We start from the raw sequence: 18878 nt of genomic DNA, 5'->3' as shown, positions 1-18878 counted from the left end.
ACCATTTCTCTAAGGCTCTCGCTTGGCTGAGCTACTCACTGCTCAGATCCAGGTTTTCCGTGTCATATTTAAGAGCTGCCATCACTTCTTTCGGCCTCTTGGCAAGTGTTTTGATGGCGTCAATACGAGAGCTCCATCTTGTCATTGAAAATCTACGCAGTGAAATTCCTGCCGCTTCAGTGAGGATCTTCTACCGGGCAGATCTTGCACTAAAAAATACGTACAAAGATTGGGCGTTTCCAAAGAATACTTGATGTAATTGACATCATGTCAATTGCCGATTCAACTGAGTTCACACCAGCCAGATTCAGATTGTGAACGCTACAGGGAACGTACAGAGCCTCCGAATGATTTTGCCTTATTAAGGCTTGAGCTCCCTTGTAAGCACCTGATATATATGGATTCATTATTGGATCCAAAAACTAAGCACATTTCAAATTGTCAGTCATTAAAATGTTTTCTATTTTATTGTAAAAAAAAAAAAAAAAAAAATGATTGCGATAGTTTGTCTGGCGCCCCTTCAAGCTTGGCGCCCGGGTCAATTTACCCCCTGTGTCCCCTCCTCTCGAAGGCCCTGGGACAAAAGTATGTGTTTTTTAAAAACTGTGTAATATGGATATGTGTGGGAGTTTAGGGGATTGAAGGGGTTAAGGCCACATCACTCAACTTCACCCATCTTAACCTCTTGGTTCGGAGAGCCCCAATTATTTTATCAAAAAATTCATTATGTAAATATTATGTAAAGAACTATTTTTCTGTTATTATTCTTATAAAATGTTTTCAAAATTCAAAAACCATTTTAAAACCTCGCAAAAAGTTTAATTTTTAAATTTCGAACTCGAACGTTCTTTTCAACGTATTCCATTAGTTTTCGTTATTAGTTTGGAAATGGCTAAAATCGTATCGCAAGGTAGTGGCAAGACCCCAACTGTTTATCAACTTGAGGAACATGGGGAGCATTATATGCTCGGATCTGAAGTGGGTTATGCGTTACAATTTTATAAAGGCGCTTTATATAAGAGATTCCCATCATTATACCGACGTGTTTTAACTTTAGAAGAGCGTCAAATATTATGCAACCTGAATGTTGGCATTCGAACTCTAGCAAATCTAGGAACTATGGTTGTAAAAGCGTCAGAGGCAAAAGAAATTTTGAATGGCAAAGGTGACACTTATAAACAAAAAAATACTTTAGTTGCAAAGCAAAACAATAAAAATAAAATTGCAATTAATATTGCTTTTTGTCGTAAAAGCTCTGAAAATTTAAATAATCAAGACGATTGTACATATATACCTTCGGCTTGTGGTAAAGAACTAAAAAAAATTTCTTCCAAACAGAATGCAAAATTTAGTATTTTAAAAATGAAAAATGAACCAGTGGGCTCTACGCAGGATGTCGAATTATTCGCGGCTGAAATAATAAGTCAAACGACTCTTCCGAACTCGTACGAAAGGAAAAAGCTTCGATCAAAAGAAATTTCTAAACAAGTATTTAAAGTCAAGTAAGTATGGAAAAAGGATTTTTAACTAATTTAACTGCTTTATGATAACTGAACTGAACGTATACAAGTTTTTTCTAATACCTAAGTAATGTCAATTTATCTACAGCGGCGACAACATAAATAGCACACTTTAATGATCAGTTGGTTTTACTTTTTGATGCCAATTTTTTTGTATTTATAGTAATTGCTGTTATTTTTTATAGCATCAACAATGTTCACCTTTTTGAACGGAATATTCATTTGACATTTATAGCTGTCAAAATTGCTATAAATTTAAGCGGTCGTATTTACCTTTTGGCGGTCATTTTAAATAGCACACATTTACTTTTTTTTTAAAAAAAAACTTAAATTCTTTTATTATATCAAAAGATAATCATTCTATTCAGTATTTATAGGATATTCTTGTAATTCATTTATCAAAAAAAAAAAGTTCATTTTCTATTAACTATGGGACGAGGTAAACATGGAACAGATGTCTTTCGAGGACAAGTACAGGCATTTCGAGATCTAGGATTGAACAAATCTGAAATAGCTCGAAGACTGGGTTGTTCTTGTAAGAAAGCTATCAATGCTATTAATTAATTTAACGATGCTGGTTCATTAAGCAACAAAAAACCCATGTCTCGCGAGCGAAAGACAACCCCCAGAGAAGACGCAGCCATTGCCCGTATCACTAAGCTGAATCCTTTTGTTGGCGCACCAAAAATTAAAGAACAAATTGCTCAAAATTTAAAACTCGATCTGTCTGTCAGCACTGTTAAAAGTCACGCGAAAATAAGCTATTTGAAAGAGTTGTCCGAAAAAAACCATTGGTCTCAAAACGTAATCTCGTTAGGCGTTTGAAGTTTGCAAAACAACACGTACAAAAGGATTTAAGTATTTGGCAAAATTTTAAATCCTTTTGCATGTGTTGTTTTGCAAACTTCAAACGCCTAACGAGATTACGTTTTGAGACCAATGGTTTTTTTCGGACAACTCTTTCAAATAGCTTATTTTCGCGTGACTTTTAACAGTGCTGACAGACAGATCGAGTTTTAAATTTTGAGCAATTTGTTCTTTAATTTTTGTCTAAGTTTAATCGCTTTGAATCCGTCGGAAAACAATATGTTCGTCGTCCCCAAAACCAAGAACTCAGCCCCCTTATTCTGTACTTCTTATTCAGTACTCCTATTTGATTGCACTTTTTTTTTTTAACTAAGTTACTTTCTTTTTTTACTCAGTAATGTTATCTTTTAAAATTAATATTTTATTAGGCTGAAAAAGTTTAGATCTCAAAAACTCAGATCTCTGGAAAATATTTCATTACATATTGAACATCAATCTGTGCTATTTATTTTGTCGCCACTGTGCATAATAACTATTGATTTTTACTCGAAGGTAATTGGTTAATCGAGACTCCCGAACAACAAGCTAAAAACATACAAAAACACGATAATAGCTGATTCCTTTGAATGCTCTGTCTGGCGATAAGGAATTAGAATTATACTGGGTCTATCTGGTGCATTTCAACTCTTCTTTTTAAAATAAAATAAATTACTATCTTCATTTCTTTAAGTTACTATAACATTCATTATTGTGGTTTTAAATTTGTCAAATAATACAACTAAGAATGCCTTTGCAAACATTTGGAGAAAAGCCTAAATCATTTCAACTTAATGATAATAGTGATGAGTTGTTTATGATTGGGAGTGAAGTTGGAAGCTACTTGCATATGATGCGAGGCTCTGTTTACAAGCGTTATCCATATTTATGGAAGCGTCTTGCAACCTCTGATGAGCGAAAGAAAATGTCAAAGTATGCAATGCATCAACTTCCAGCTCATGTTATGATAGTAAAAGCTGCAGAGGTAGAAGAACTTATTGAAGGAAAAGACAGTAAATACAAAAATGAAGGAGGAGCAGCTGTTGTTAAAGATTCCCCTCAATCAGTACCAACTAAATCACGACAAAGAGGAAAGCCTGATGTTTGGGTACCTAATATTTTACCAAACAATTCTCATCATTTAGATGCTGTGCCTGCTGGTACTCCAATTAGTAGGCATAGAGTTGGTTCTAAGAGAGTCAAAACCTTTCCTACTTGGTACCTATATGTATTTGTAGTGTTTGTGGGTGTGTGTAGGTGTGTGGGTGTGTGTTTATATATATATATATATATATATATATATATATATATATATATATATATATATATATATATATATATATATATTAGACATGTCCAAAAAACAACTTTTTTAAAAAATGTCTGAGCACAGCTGCTAAATGTGTTCTATGTAATAAATTAATACTAAATTTAAAAAATTTTTGAATAAAAAAAATTTTTAGGGGTCGCTCAAGACCCTTAAACATCAGACGAGTCCCTAATATTTTGAAAAAAAAAGTTTTTTAAAACCATATCATGTTGGGTCTCAAAAGAAGTGAAATTTTATAAAAATTTCAAAAATAATAAAAAAAGTTTATAAAAAACACAAATTAAAAAGTTTATTAAAAAAAACTTTAAAAATATGCACTTTTTTATTTTTTGTTAAAAAACGATAGTTTTTAATTCATAAAAGTTGAACTGGTAATTTTTATATAAAATAGTTAATATTTTTGAAATTTTTATAAAATTTCACTTCTTTTGAGACCCAACATGATATGGTTTTAAAAAACTTTTTTTTTCAAAATATTAGGGACTTGTCTGATGTTTAAGGGTCTTGAGCAACCCCTAAAAATTTTTTTTATTCAAAAATTTTTTAAATTTAGTATTAATTTATTACAAAGAACACATTTAGCGGCTGTGCTCAGACATTTTTAAAAAAAGTTGTTTTTTGGACATGTCTAATATATATATATATATATATATATATATATACATATATATGTATAAGGGTGGCACAAAATTTTCTACACAATAAAAAAATGTTTCTGTAAACAGTGATTATTACATTAAAAATATTTTACCAGTTTATTAAGAAGTTATGAGTAATAAAAAGTTATTCTTTGCCTAAAAATGCAATTTTTATGCAAGATGGCACAAAGTGCCATACATTCAAAGTCTGCACTGACATGGATTAATGAGAAGCTTTTCGGCCAGGAAATTCTCCAGTGGGACAAATTGACTAGGAAACTCTCTACACATAAATCCTAAGAAGAATTGCTGGTCTCATTTAAAGGATAAGGTATAAAGAATCTAGAGTTCGAACCATGAACTAGCTTATTTCCAGGATTAAAAATGAATGGGATTAAAAGTACCTGCTCAATATATCTAAAACTTATGTGAAAGTTTTTGTCATAGAATTTTGATCATACAGGTTATTAACATACTCAAGACTTTGTTTTATGATCATGAAAGCAAATTAAATTTGATAGAAACTTTTACACCACCCTATATATATATATATATATATATATATATATATATATATATATATATATATATATATATATATATATATATATATATATATATATATATATATATATATATATATATACACACACACACACACACATTAAAGGAGTAAATTGAAAATTACAAGCATTTTTATTATGTATAAATTTGTTTTAGCTATGATGATCATGACATGGCAGCTATTCATGAAGCAGCTAATGAGATTGAAGAACTTATTCCAATTCGTTTAGATATTGAGCTTGATGGACAAAAGTTGCGAGATACTTTTACTTGGAACAAAAATGGTTTAACTAAATAATTCAAATTTGAAATTTATATCTATGTGTAATAAACATTTGTATATTGTGAATTATTAGCATAATGCATTTAAGTTTTATTTAAATCACTGTAAAGTTTATACTTTGTGAAATTTCATAGCTTTTCAATAATGTCATTTATGCTTTAGAAAAATTGATTTCACCTGAATCATTTGCAGAAGTATTATGTGATGATTTGGATTTACCTACATTAGTATTTGTGCCAGCTATTGTGCAAGCAATGCATACACAAATTCGACAATATAGTGTTCAGCCAGAAATTTCTCTAAGTGAAATGTCTGATCAACGTGTTATTATTAAAGTAAGATTTTTTCAATGTTATTTTTTCTGTTTATATTGTTTTTATGCAATTGAATACTATCACACTTTTTATAATCTTTGTTTAGTTAAATTTACATGTCGGAAATGTTTCTCTACAAGACCAGTTTGAGTGGGATATTTCTGAAAAGCTGAATAACCCTGAGCAATTTGCATTATCATTATGCACAGAATTAGGACTTGGTGGTGAGTTTGTAACAGCTATTGCTTACAGTATACGTGGTCAGTTAAATTGGAACAAAAAAACGTATGCTTTTAGTGAGAATCCATTACCTGTAGTTGAAAATGCACTGCGTACAGGGATGGATATTGATAAATGGTGTCCATATCTAGAAACCCTTACAGATGCTGAGATGGAGAAGAAATTAAGAGATCAAGACAGAAACACTAGGTACATGCTGTGCTATTTTCACTTATTTTCTTTCATTAAGTGTATCTTCGTTAAAAAATTTCAGTTCGATTTTTTTTTTTTTTTTTAGACGTATGCGTCGACTTGCCAATACAATACCTTACTCAATGCAAATTTAAATGGTCTACTAAACAATTACACTCCATGTGCTTTTAAAGAGATGTTTAGGGTGCTTGTTGGAGTTGTAACTGAGACCCGCATGCAAGAATGAAACTTAAAGTTTCAAGTCATACTTCAAATTTGAGTTTCTGTCACAAGACTGGTATTGACCTATCGTTTTGTATTGTCAAAAAGTAATGCAAAAATGTCGCCAGCATCTCATTTCGATAAAGTCGTTTTAATATAAATGGTAAATGACTTTGAATGAACTTAATGTTAAAAAAAGAAGCTAGTTATTGAATTTTAAAATTACTTATGTTAACTGAAAAGTTTTCTCATTAAGAAATTTTAAATACTCTATCTTTCGTGAAATTAGCTAGTGCTACTCGATTTTTTCTTTCCTATCATTTTTTATGATTATTTATGATATAGAATTTTATAAAAACGAAGGCCTCAAAGTGAAAGTAAAGTGCTCTACTTTGAAATTGAAAGTAGAAAAGCAATCTTGAGTAAGTTACATCACGTTTGATTTTGTTTTCAAAAGCACACATTGCTAGCCTGGTTTTCACTATAAAAAGTAATTTAAAGAAAGGCTGTTGGTTATAAATTCTAAAAACTTTTCAAGTATAGTTAATAAGGATCTAATTTACCGACTTTTAAAACTTGTCGACCTTGCCGAGCTGGTCTTGCCGACTGTTATTTGCCGAAAATCGGAGATGAGAGTTTGAGTAAACTACGCCGGCGACTACGCCATTCGAGGCAATGGGCGTCAACTGACGTCTTATGAAAATAAACTTGCTGTATGTAATAAAATGCAAGAACTTTTCTTATTGTCTATTTTTATAATTGTCGACTTTTGCCAAAGAATAGTCGGAAAGACTAGCTCGGTAATCTCTACAAGGTCGGCAAGTCTAAAAAAGTCGAAAACGCAGACCATTAGAAATCAGACATACAATTATATAACATGTAATTTTAGTGAAACTTCATTCTTATAAAATTTTATTATCGTAAATTTGAAATTTATCGAGGAATATATGATTATTTTTTCAGCAAAAAAAATTTTGATATAATTTTTAAAAAAAGAGATGGAAGAGACAAATTTTCATCGAATAATAAAAACACAATTCCTAAATGTTATTTGCCGAAAATGTATTTAATTAAACTTTGTGGCTATGAGAATATTATTTGTGACTTACCCGATCTTAATACAAATTAACACGATGATAATTAAAGATAGATACGATTCGCAAAAATTGCAATATTATATATTCGAAATCTTTACTAAAAATAAAAACGTTTCAGCATTTTTCACGGCGATCTTTCGTATATAGATTTTCCTGATATCCGTGGATCTGGAAATTACCAAATAGTGAAACAACTCCATGTAACCATGGACCTATAAGAGATGGACGTGCAACCTATTGTTTTACATCAAAGAGGCCGCAAAAATCAGCGAGCCATGCGAGTTTCCGACAAACTCTAAATTTTCACCCGTCAACAAAAAAAACTACAATAATGGCTGCCCACAGTTTTAAAACAGAAACTCTGATCACGTGGTATAAGTTTAAACTTTTATTACATTTGTTTAATAAGACTGTTCAGAATAAAATAACTACTTCACGCGTTGACAAATTACTAAACAAATTACACCAAGGTAAAGGAAATTAGGTTTCGGCACGAACAGATTTTCATCATTTTTCAAAGATAAACATTTGTAAATTTGGGAACTTTTTTCGTGTAAACAAAGTTCCGTCAATAATAAAATAGAGCTGTAAGGATAATTTTAAAATGACTAAAAAAAGTATAGCGAAATATAAAAAAGCTTAAATAAAATTTTTTGTCAAGGTCTGGTTTCATTCAACTCCTTGGTGCTTCATTCACCAGGCTTAATTTTGTGTTTTTTTTGAGTATTATTTCCGATATGTTGCCATTTTTTGCCTCGACTACTCTATAAGCTTCATAATATATATTCCACTATGCATTATTTTTTTATAGGTGTATTTTCGAATGGGCTTTTTTATAATTCATTTGATATAGCAAAACCTTTTAAAATTTATTCAAATTTATAATTATCTTGCAAAATACGGCCAGATATTTCATGTTTTCGTTTTTCATATTTCATATATTATTTCATTTGTCATAAAATGCACATAATAACCCATTTGTTTTTGTGAAATAAAAATTAGTTTATACATAGCAGGTAAATCATGTTATGTTAAAATTAAATACTTAGTTATTCTCGCGGTTTGCCATAAATTGGCTTTGCTAAATTCTTTAAAACTGTGACAAATTATTTTTTTCTATGTTGTATTTACATAAATTTTATGTATAAGGTCTTTATCCTTAAATGTATATATTTCTGTTGTTAAACATAAAAATGGAAAGTTCTATAATATTCATAAACAAGAAGTCTACAGCAATATAATAGATGGAGTAGTTCCCTGGACATGAAACCATTGTGCTTTAGGTAGCTACAAAACTACTTGATATTTTGTATTATTTATTATATCTCTAGTTATACATGTACTAAAGTAGTTAAGCAAATGATCTCAATTTCTATATTATTATCAGCGTTATTTCTTAAAATATTAAGAATATCGAGCTATATAAAATTAAGGTTAAAACCTGATTCTATTGCTGTTATCTTTATTAAATAAAAGGAAGTTGATGTGACTGGTAAGGCGAGACCAAACTTTTTCGACGAACCCGACAAACTTTAATATAATTTAATTTCTATTGTTTGAAACAAAAGATTTGTAACAATGCGCAATGAGCATGGTTCGCAAATAAAACAATAGGTTGCACGTCCATCTCTTATAGGTCCATGATGTAACCTATTTAAAATGCTATATACAATGCGAATTCACCTTACTTTATAAACATAAACTTGTGCGTTATACAGTCAGAACGTTGTTCTTTTGTTTTCAAAAAAAAAAAAATGTTGTTTTGACAAAATCATGCAAATAAAATGCACTTTTAAGATTACTGACGTTCGGGGGCAGATAATCGACGTTCGGGGGCATTTAAAAATACGCACTAAGGAAAAAAGGAATTTTAATTTTTTTTTGACAATAAGGAAAAATAAGACCTGTTTTATCAAAAAAAATAAAAAGAGAAAGGTTTGTTATTTTAGTTATGGAGAATTTACTATTTAAAAAATCAGTCTTTTTTTAGAACTTTTAGTCGAATGCGTTGCAAGATTCCAGGTCTGCAAAATTATTTAACTTTAAAGAAATAGTTGCGTGTCTGTATTTTGTTTAAATAAAAAACGAAATAATTTCTTTCTGTATTTTGTTTCGTTTTGTAAAACTAAGTGTTTTTACTGTTTCTTTCTTTAATATGAAGTGAAGTTTTGATATCGCCAGAAAATGATCAAACTCAAATCGTAAACGAAGTTTACAAAAATGAAATTATTTTCTATAATTTCAAAGTAAGTGAAGATAAAATAAGGTTATAGTTCTTCGAGCTGTAATAGTATAACTGGAATTAATTAACTAATAGTAATTAATAGTTCTTCTCGTTTAGATGAAAAAGTTATCATGGGATAGTGTAGTGAATATTGGAGTATCTAGAGTCAGGAAATGGTTAGCCAGTGTTTGAATGCGTTATAAAACATGGTGAAGATAAAATTGGTATGTCTTTGTCTGTGAATCCGAGGATCGCGAGTTACGGATTAAAAAACTTCCAAATGCAAACTTTGTGTTTACAGATTATAAGCGAATTTGTGCTCAATAAAGTCGAAGGTGTTAGTTTTGTTCCAGTGCATCCTCCATCAGTCTTTAAAGGTATACCAGTGTCTTGTATTCCAATAGTGTCTAGAAAACGAGATGTCACTGGGTTAATATGCTATGAAAGAATAGTTTACCTGATGAGTTCAAAAAGTTCAAAAAAAATGGATGCTATTCAATTTAATTTAATTGTAAAAAATTTGAAGTCAATGATAAATAACTGTGAAGAAAAATTTTATTTTGTTGAAAAAGAAAAAAATATATCTTTAATATCATATGAACATAGTGGACCAGTACCTAAGTTTTTAATATATATAGCTTTAGAAGATTCTGGAGATATTTATTTTCTTTTTTAAACAAAGGGAATTATTAAATATTATTCTCAACTGGAGAATGCTGTCAGTTATGCTATTAATAATGAAGCTTGTTCACAAAAGCAAGGATAAAAAATAATTTTAACCGTGAAAAAGTCGGCCTTCGCTAATTTTACGGAAAATGAGCTGTCGCAGCCTGTTTATGAAGGCCTTGAAATTACGGAATGAAAAATCCTATAAAAATAAGACCGAATGATAAAACACGGACGATCTCGAAAAATTTACTTAACAAGTCAAATAGAAGATTGCCGTGTTTATCATCATTAAAGTATTGGGTAAAGTTGGGTAACGCCAATTAGCTTAATATGGGGCAATCCTGACAAATAAGTTACTTGTATTGTTTTTAAGCTTACAATGAATAATAAAGAGTAAAGTACATATGAATAATAACGAGTAAGGTGAAATGTCATGATTACTCTAGAATATTTTAATTTTAATGATTCCCTTAAAATGATATATAACCTTTACTTTTAGAACTTCAAGTGAACTTTTTCAAAGCGAATTTCATAAAATTTACAGTAAATTTAAGAGAGTTTTTTATTAAATTTATTAGTAACATTACTGTAGAGTAAATTTTAAATTAGTTTAGTTTCTGGATATCATGCCCTAATGTAATAAATAATTGATTTAATATAAATTTTTTTATGTGCTTCATATTAAAAAACATTTTCTTTTTTGATTCTGTTTTGAATTAAACTGTCAACACTAGTTTTACATTTTGATTTTCCGCTAACAATAAATAATAACGAGTAAGGTACACGCTTTCTGTATTAGTCAGGTACACGCTTTCTGTATTGCCGATGCTGATTTGTTTTACATCTTTTACACCCAACAAAAGAATTCATAACTTTTTTAGTCATAACTTTAAAGGGATAATCAGTGCCAGATTAATTTTCTGTTGTCCTTAAAACACGTTCTGATAAGTGACTCGAAAGAACTTTATGTCACATTAATTTGAGTTTTGGACCCACTTATGAAAATGAATATCAAACAAAAGAAAAACCTATGAATTCAGTAGTATAGAATTTAATATTAAAAAAAAAAAAATCTGCCGTAACTACATTGAATACGGAATAGCTAATATATGCAATTATAAGCCTTTCATCTTAGTGTAAATACATGGAAGGCATGAAAAAAATCAAAAGTAAAATCGTATTCCAGACAAATTCAAACCTTTAGCGGTTTGAAATTGTCTGGAATCAGTGGAGTCAATACTAATAGCGTTCCTGTATGCTTAATATTTAGTATAAACATATCGGGCTCGGAGGTTTCTTAAACTGGAATTTGAGCAACCCGAATGGTATAAACTGGGATTTGGGCAACCCGAATGGTATAAACTGGGATTTGGGCAACCCGAATGGTACACCAGTACTGAAATCGAAGTTACTATAAAAGAAAACTCTAATGAAAACGATAAAAAGACTAAATGCGGTTATTAATTCCAAAAAAAAAAAAAAAAACCTCAACATCATGGTCCTTATACTTTAAATTTTTAATATCCTATAGTAATAACCTATACAAATATTTTGTGTGCGTGCGTGCGTGTGTGTGTGTGTATATGTATGTATATTTATGCTGTCAGTAGATACATTCAATTTGACAAATATATGTGCAACAGATTATATTCTCTTATATATATAATATACGAAAATGTCTTCGTATCAGTTTTCATTTCCCTTTTATCTTTATTCAATTGCTTCCTAGCTTTAATGGTTCGATTAAAGCTTCATTCAGCATGTAAGTTAGTTTTGTGTAGATATTTTATTTAGGACACTCTTGACATTTCGAAGTTATGGCTTCTTAATAAATTTTGTTGCATTGTGCAGCTGTTTTGTCAGTAAATGTTAAATAAGTGGAATGTAAAATGCATTTCCGTACGCCATAAAGATTTTACGCTAAATGATTTAAATATCCCTATGCTTTAAGTTGTTTTTTAACTTGGCCCTAAAATTATCATAGAAATTATATAAACTAATTATAACTTTTATTTTTGGCTGGGCTAGCATGGATTTAAAACATACAGAACTGTGAATAAGTTTTAGCCCACTTATTAAAACTCGTGTTTTTTTAATAGATTTTGAATAATAGCTTCCGATTATTTTTTTATATAAAATAATGTCTAACTTCAAACAATACTAAGCACTATTTTAACAAACAAAAGCAATACTTATCAAAATTTTACATAGATTTTTGTATTTAGATATCTAACGTGTTTATTTTTATTGTATGCTGATCTAAACCCAATTCGTATCAGCTCGTTTGTTTTTAGTTTGCTCTTGCATTTTTGTTTATTTATTGCTGTGAAGGCTTCATGTTAGATGATAGTACAGTTTACAAAGATATTTCATAGATACTGTGTGTTTAATATTATTTTTTGTTTTTTTAAGAGCGAAGCTTCTCTAATTTACGTTTTTTTTTTTTTGTATTATTACTTTTATTGTTATTTAAGTAATAAAATGGGTAAAATTATCGTGCTTCATGAATGTTATTCTCAACGACAATTTGTCCAAAAAACAAAATATTCAAGGACAGCCATTAGAGAAATTATAAAAAAAATTTAAAAACACGGGATCTTTTGAGAATAAAATTTGAAGTGGAAGACCTCCAAAACTTACAAAACATGACATAAAGTATTTTAAAAATGTGTCTCTGCGAAATCGAAAAAAAACCTCCACTGAACTAGCTCAAGACATTCAGGCTGCGACTTGGACAAATGTTTCCTCATCTTGCATTCGACAACATTTGCTAAAAGCTGGGTTAGGAGGGTGTGTTGCAGTTCGAAAGCCTTTACTACGTCGTGGCAATAAAGAAAAAAGACTTAAATATGCAAAACAGCATAATTGGACGAAAGGAATGTTAAACCGTGTACTATACAAAGATGAATCAAAATTTGAATTGTTTGGTAGTAGAAGACGACAGTATGTAAGAAGAAAGGTAGGAGAGGGTTATCGCCCTGATTGTCTACATACAACAATCAAGCATGGGGGAGGTTCTGTTTTAGTTTGGGGTTGTGTTTCATCATCTGGAGTAGGTGATTTAATCAGAATTGATGCCAAACTGACAGGAGAACAGTATAAAGAAATTTTAAGACATCACGCAATGCCATCTAGAATGAGACTAATTGGTAATAATTTCATTCTACAGCAAGACAACGATCCCAAACATTGTTCCCGAGAGGCCAAAAAATATTTACAGGACATGTGTGAGGAGGAAGTTCTCGAAGTAATGAATTGGCCTCCTCAAAGTCAAGATTTAAACATTATTGAACATGTTTGGGATTATTTGGATAAAAAAAGACTGAATATAACCCCAAAAATGTTGAAGAATGTTTTCGAATATTAAAAAGAGTGGGACAATATTCTACAAAATTTCATTACAAATTTATATGAATCGATTCCAAGGAGATTCGCTTCTGTGATCAACGCAAAAGGCGGACATACGAAGTATTAATTGTTCTTTCTTTTTGTATCATATTTTATCAAATTATTTCTAGATATTTTTGTTTATAATATGTGTCTATAAAGCTGATTTTTTTTTACTTCATAAGTCCTTTATATTTTTACAATAAAATCAAAAATAATTATAAACTTACGGTGGGCTAAAACTTATTCACAGTACTGTATGAAGCTTAAAAGGATTTTTAGGTTTATTTCTATTATCATTTCTGACAGTAGAAGTAAAATAAACCTAAAAAACCTGTGTAGTTTTGAAAATTAATGAAAGGGTAGGTAAAAGTCGGCTAACACGATTCAAACGAGCCAATAGAAAACATGTTTTTGTGAATTCAAAAACCAATAAATAGGAAGGAATTTTATATTCGGATTGTTCATTTAAAACCCGAGTGTTAAAAATCTACGTTTTACATTTCATATAGAGCGACAATCATACTATTTATTCGCTCGAACATATAAAACCTGTTTAAGATACCTATGTGTATCGTTTAAAAAGTCTATTTAAATAAAGATTTAGATGGGAGCTAAAAGAAAACCTAACTTAACTCGTTTATCTGCATAAAAACTCGTTTACTCTTACCTGCATAAAAAGCACAATAGCGATGATTGCTTTCTTAACTCTCCAAACTAATGTTTAATATGTAAATGTAAAAAATAAATTCCCCATAAAATATCTTTTGACAGTCCCTAGACCCAACTACATTATATGAAAAAACGAATGGTTAAAATCAGAAAAAGTGAACGTCTGAAAGAATCGTTTGACTAACCATGACCTTTCATTTCCAAGCTCAACACTTTGAACTTCATTTATATTAATAGAGGAAGAACGTGAGGGATGAAGTTTAACAATTTAGTTAACCTCATTCAGCATCTTTGGCTTTTTCTTTTTTTAGTCTGTGCTCATACTTAGTTTCATCTCTAGGCATGGCGCCTCCAAAAATATTCATTTGCTGCGTTTTGTCCGCCACTTCTAGAATCGGGTCTTTAGTTGAACGAGGAAGAAGATTCAATTTCGGTCGACGTGAAAGTTCTTCTACAAAATACAAGTTACATACTTTTTAGTCAATTTTAAACACAGATACGCTTACATACAAAAAAAAATATTTCAGTATAATAAAATAAGATACGTTACCCTTATTTGGTTCTTTGAACTCTTCCTGGTGAGGCTGTCTTCTATCTTGTCGGTGACCACCTCCACGGTTCCATCTGTCTCCACTGCCTCTATCAGATTGGCTTCGACCACTTCTGAATCCTTGAGTTAAAAATTTTAAAACATTTTTGAAGGCTTTTTTAGCACAAAAAAGAAACATTAAAATTAGTTAAATAGGAAAAAAAGTTAGGTAGATTTACCATCATCTTGATAACTGCCTCCTCTTCCACCTAAAATTACCATAAATTTTTAAAATGAATATAAGTATTACAGATATACATAGCCACCGAGAGAAATTTTGGGCCCTGGGTAAGTTTTCTTTAGGGGCCCTCATTATGATCAATTATATACCCAGGACCAATAGAAGCGTGCTCTAGTCATTGAAAATTAAAAATGAAAAATAATTAAATCTTTTAAAAGTTAAAACTATTTAAATCTTTTAAAAATGATTTTTAAAAAATTGTTTGTAGATACACGGTGCCCAGGGAATCTTGCCCGTCTACCCTCCCCTCTTGGCGGCCATGCAGATATACATAAACATAACAGATATTACAACATTCCAAATATTTTACAAATTTAGTTTTAGAAAAAAATTAGAGTGACCATCATGTCCTCCTCTGCCTCTTCCTCTACCACGGCCACCACCTTCTTTCTTATCTCTAGGAGGTGCAACATTAACACGAAGGTTTCTATCCCCAAATTCTGCACCATCAAATTCAATAGCACTTATCAAAGATTTCTGATCTTCAAACTCAACATAGCAAAATCCTACATTAAAGAGTAAACTAGTTAAACAATCGAATACAGTTAATAACCACAAGGTGTTTTGAATAAAAAATTAAAGACAAGGAAGTATGATTATCATGATTTACTTTGAAAATGTAAGTTTACTTTTAAATTAGAAATTTAAAAAAACTAAAAATTTTCAAGCCTAACAACTAGTTTATATGACAGCAATATTTCAAAAGAGAATAAATTTTTAAAAACACTCATCAAACATATAACTAAAAACCAAATTAAAATGAAGAAACAAGTTTCAAAAAAAATATTAATGCACTAATGTAATTAACCTTTGAATTTGTCAGTTTCTCTATCTCTAACCAACCGTACATTTTTCACCTAACAAAATGATAATAAAATATATTAACAACAACTAATAGTGCAGAACATGTTAAATTTCAAATTTAACACTACCTCTAAAAGGACGCCAAAATTGCATAACAAGCTTATTTTAACTATTCAGTTACAAGTGATACATAAATTGACCAATTTTGAATGGTGAAATGTCATGATTACTCTAGAATATTTTAACTTTAATGATTCCCTTAAAATGGTATATAACCTTTACTTTTAGAACTTCAAGTGAACTTTTTCAAAGCGAATTTCATAAAATTTACAGTAAATTTAAGAGAGTTTTTTATTAAATTTATTAGTAACATTACTGTAGAGTAAATTTTAAATTAGTTTAGTTTCTGGATATCATGCCCTAATGTAATTAATAATTGATTTAATATAATTTTTTGCTTCATATTAAAAAACATTTTCTTTTTTGAACTGTCAACACTAGTTTTATATTTAGTATAAAATAAGAAATCTGTAAAAACACAGACTTACTTTTAGGTCATTGAATATAGCATCAATGTCTCCCTGGACACATTGATAAGGAAGATTTCCTACATATGCAACGAACGGTGGTTCATGTGGTACATCATGTCTACCACCTGAATCTACACCTCCACCCCTTCTATCATTGTAACGATTTCCAGCTCCTCGTCGATCTTCATAGCCTCCATAATGCCTTCCAGCTCCTCCATAACTGTCAAAATCTCCACCCCTTAAAAATGTTAAAAATTCTTGACAAAACTATAGTATAAAAATCTTAAAAGTCCTTTATAAAATTTTTAAACAATTATTTAACTAGTAAAGCAAAACTGATTCTCTGCGTTTTATTTTCAGCTTTCATAATTTTATGAATCAATTTTACTATTCTAAATAAAAAAAAAAAAGCATATCATAAATACTAAATTAACTTATGCAAAAACATCATTAATTCAAATATCTAATAAAAATATGTAATCAAACTTTTAGTAACACCATGTATTTTTGATGGAAATATCAAAAATTTAACAAAAATTGTTTAAAAAAGATTTTAAAGTTTTGAAGATAAATTAGAAAGAAACCAAAATTAAACAAATTTTAGATAAAAATAATGTACTCTTAATTTGATAAAAATAGTGCTCTTAATTTGATTTAAAAAATTACAACCTTTTAAAAGGTTTACAACTTTCTAACAATATTAACTTTATTTTTTTATTTACAGCTAATCAATTTTTTTAATATACATGTTACTAAAAAATCTCCATATAATGTTTTAAAACTAAATTGGAAAACATAAAGTTTTTTAAACACTAAAAAAGAAAAATTTTACATGTAATTATAACCATGATTGTACTAAGCATTCTTTGAGAACATGAATGAATAATTCAATCACATTTGTTCATTGTTGTACAAGTTATACTTTAAACTTTGAAAGGGGTAAAAAAAGAAAAAAAAACTCTTAATATTTTAACTAGGAAAATTATAAATTTTTTATATTTACAGATGCAAACAACCAATATTTTTTCATTTTGCAATCATTTTTTTAATGAAATGATTTTAAAAAATAATCAGTTTTCTTAAAGAATGAACAATCATTTAGAAAAACTAACTTAATATTTTAAATTGATTGTAACTGCTTAATTATTTCAGTGAAAACCATTTGTATTATGTATTACGAAAATACATAAAATAAAAAGAAAAAAACTGCTCTAAACTTAAATTGATTGCCAGTGTTTTTGGAAATAAAGTGAAAGGAGTAAAGAGTGACTTAATTTTGAACAAGAGGCATTCTGTTGCATTAATTGCTGTGCTACACAACCTGAAAATATGACTAAGTATATTTCACTGTGTAAGACCAAGATAAATAGAGGGCTGAAAAGAAATGAAAATTTTGATAGCTACTCCTAATGCTGTGAAAGAAAAAGTGAAAAACAAGTGCTAGACAAGCATTTTTGAAAACAATAAATCATACAGAAGCAAAAAACACTGTCAATAAAATAAAAAACTCCTTGAATAATTTTAAAACAGAGGAAGAAAAATAATATCAATTACAATCTTACAAAAAACATTTACTATATAACAAAAATATCAAAACTCTAAACAGTTTAGGTGTCAAAAAAATACCTTAACCTATTTATCGACTTTTGTAACAACTGGAAATACCTCTTTTTAAATTAAACCTTTTTACATTAAAATTAAAAGATTATAAAACTGATAGACTTATACCCAAGCCAACTTATACAGAGGTATATTATGATAATTTCTCTTTCTAATTTTTTTCATTATTCTTCATTGGTTTCAACGTAATTTGATGATGAATATATAAAACTTTTAAAAAACCTTTTGGTTTAGTCTCAGTCAAGGTACATAGCTAGAGCAATTAAAAAATTCAAGTTTTTTTTTTAAATGATAAAACTAATTTTCTATTTAGGGTTGCCTGCCAAATCCTAATTTTAAAATCACTGACTATCTAGTCACAAAAGCTTTTACCAAAGAGATCTTAGGGTTGCCTGCCAAATCCTAATTTTAAAATCACTGACTATCTAGTCACAAAAGATTTTACCAAAGAGATCTTCTCTGAGAAAAGAACTAACCACTATTAGAGTAACATTCCTTCTCTCAGACAACCAAGTTATAGTATAATGAGTTAAGTTACAAAATTAAGGGGAAAATGCTGTTTAGTTGAAAAAAAAAAAAAAAACTCAATTATTGATTTTATTTGGCTAAAAATTAGAAAGAAATACAACTATGAAAATAATTATAAAATAGGAATTTAGTGCCAGAATACATCTAAAATCTGTAATTCAATATTTTTATTCACATGTTGCCACATCTGACTTATGGCAGCATCTGGAGATTTATTTTCTAAATTAGATTTCTTAGGCTAGGTGTTACAGGATAAATTCTTTGGATTCACAGATTATAAACCAAGAGACTACAGATATCAGTAAAAAAAAAAAGTTTTTATTAACTAGTTTTCAGATTTTTGTTATGTAGTTACTACTATCGAGTACTGTTTAACAATCAACTAGATAGAT

At 29.4% G+C, this 18878-nt stretch overlaps 2 protein-coding genes across 4 annotated transcripts in view; one reads left to right on the top strand and one right to left on the bottom strand.

The window, feature by feature from the left end:
• Window positions 1-882: 882 nt before the first annotated feature.
• Window positions 883-6410, top strand: LOC145184155 (SWI/SNF-related matrix-associated actin-dependent regulator of chromatin subfamily B member 1-like). 3 transcript variants are annotated; one of them, XM_090093700.1, is made up of 5 exons: window positions 883-1502; window positions 5052-5179; window positions 5341-5513; window positions 5599-5921; window positions 6010-6410. In XM_090093700.1, the coding sequence occupies exons 1-5, from the start codon at window positions 889-891 to the stop codon at window positions 6056-6058; spliced, it is 1287 nt and encodes a 428-aa protein (XP_089949826.1). In that variant the 5' UTR covers window positions 883-888; the 3' UTR covers window positions 6059-6410. The 3 variants fall into 3 exon arrangements, with proteins under 3 accessions (XP_089949826.1, XP_079915894.2, XP_089949827.1); XM_080059768.2 differs by lacking the exon at window positions 883-1502 and adding an exon at window positions 2890-3581; XM_090093701.1 differs by lacking the exon at window positions 883-1502 and adding an exon at window positions 4644-4662.
• A 7488-nt stretch (window positions 6411-13898) lies between these two features.
• LOC145184657 (eukaryotic translation initiation factor 4H-like) overlaps window positions 13899-18878 on the bottom strand; it is a 5270-nt gene continuing 290 nt past the window's right edge. Inside the window, exons 2-7 of the mRNA XM_090093862.1 lie at window positions 16357-16576; window positions 15813-15861; window positions 15346-15510; window positions 14943-14972; window positions 14725-14844; window positions 13899-14625 (exon numbers count right to left, since the gene is read on the bottom strand). Coding sequence (XP_089949988.1) covers window positions 14453-14625; window positions 14725-14844; window positions 14943-14972; window positions 15346-15510; window positions 15813-15861; window positions 16357-16576 — 757 coding nt within the window. The 3' untranslated portion in view covers window positions 13899-14452. The remainder of the gene's footprint in view (window positions 14626-14724; window positions 14845-14942; window positions 14973-15345; window positions 15511-15812; window positions 15862-16356; window positions 16577-18878) is intronic.

Source organism: Hydra viridissima, unplaced genomic scaffold, assembly GCF_058129835.1.
Source record: "Hydra viridissima isolate aposymbiotic clone 2 unplaced genomic scaffold, HvirCarnegie_v1 scaffold_7, whole genome shotgun sequence".
Classification (NCBI taxonomy): domain Eukaryota; kingdom Metazoa; phylum Cnidaria; class Hydrozoa; order Anthoathecata; family Hydridae; genus Hydra; species Hydra viridissima.
This window is presented reverse-complemented; position numbering and strand designations above follow the sequence as displayed.

Bases quoted from the DNA above. Each gene is read 5' to 3' on its own strand.
- LOC145184155 (XM_090093700.1), top strand. From the start codon at position 889: ATGGCTAAAATCGTATCGCAAGGTAGTGGCAAGACCCCAACTGTTTAT. The intron at 5,514-5,598 runs GTAAGATTTTTT...ATCTTTGTTTAG, and splicing joins ATCAACGTGTTATTATTAAA to TTAAATTTACATGTCGGAAA. The intron at 5,922-6,009 runs GTACATGCTGTG...TTTTTTTTTTAG, and splicing joins GATCAAGACAGAAACACTAG to ACGTATGCGTCGACTTGCCA.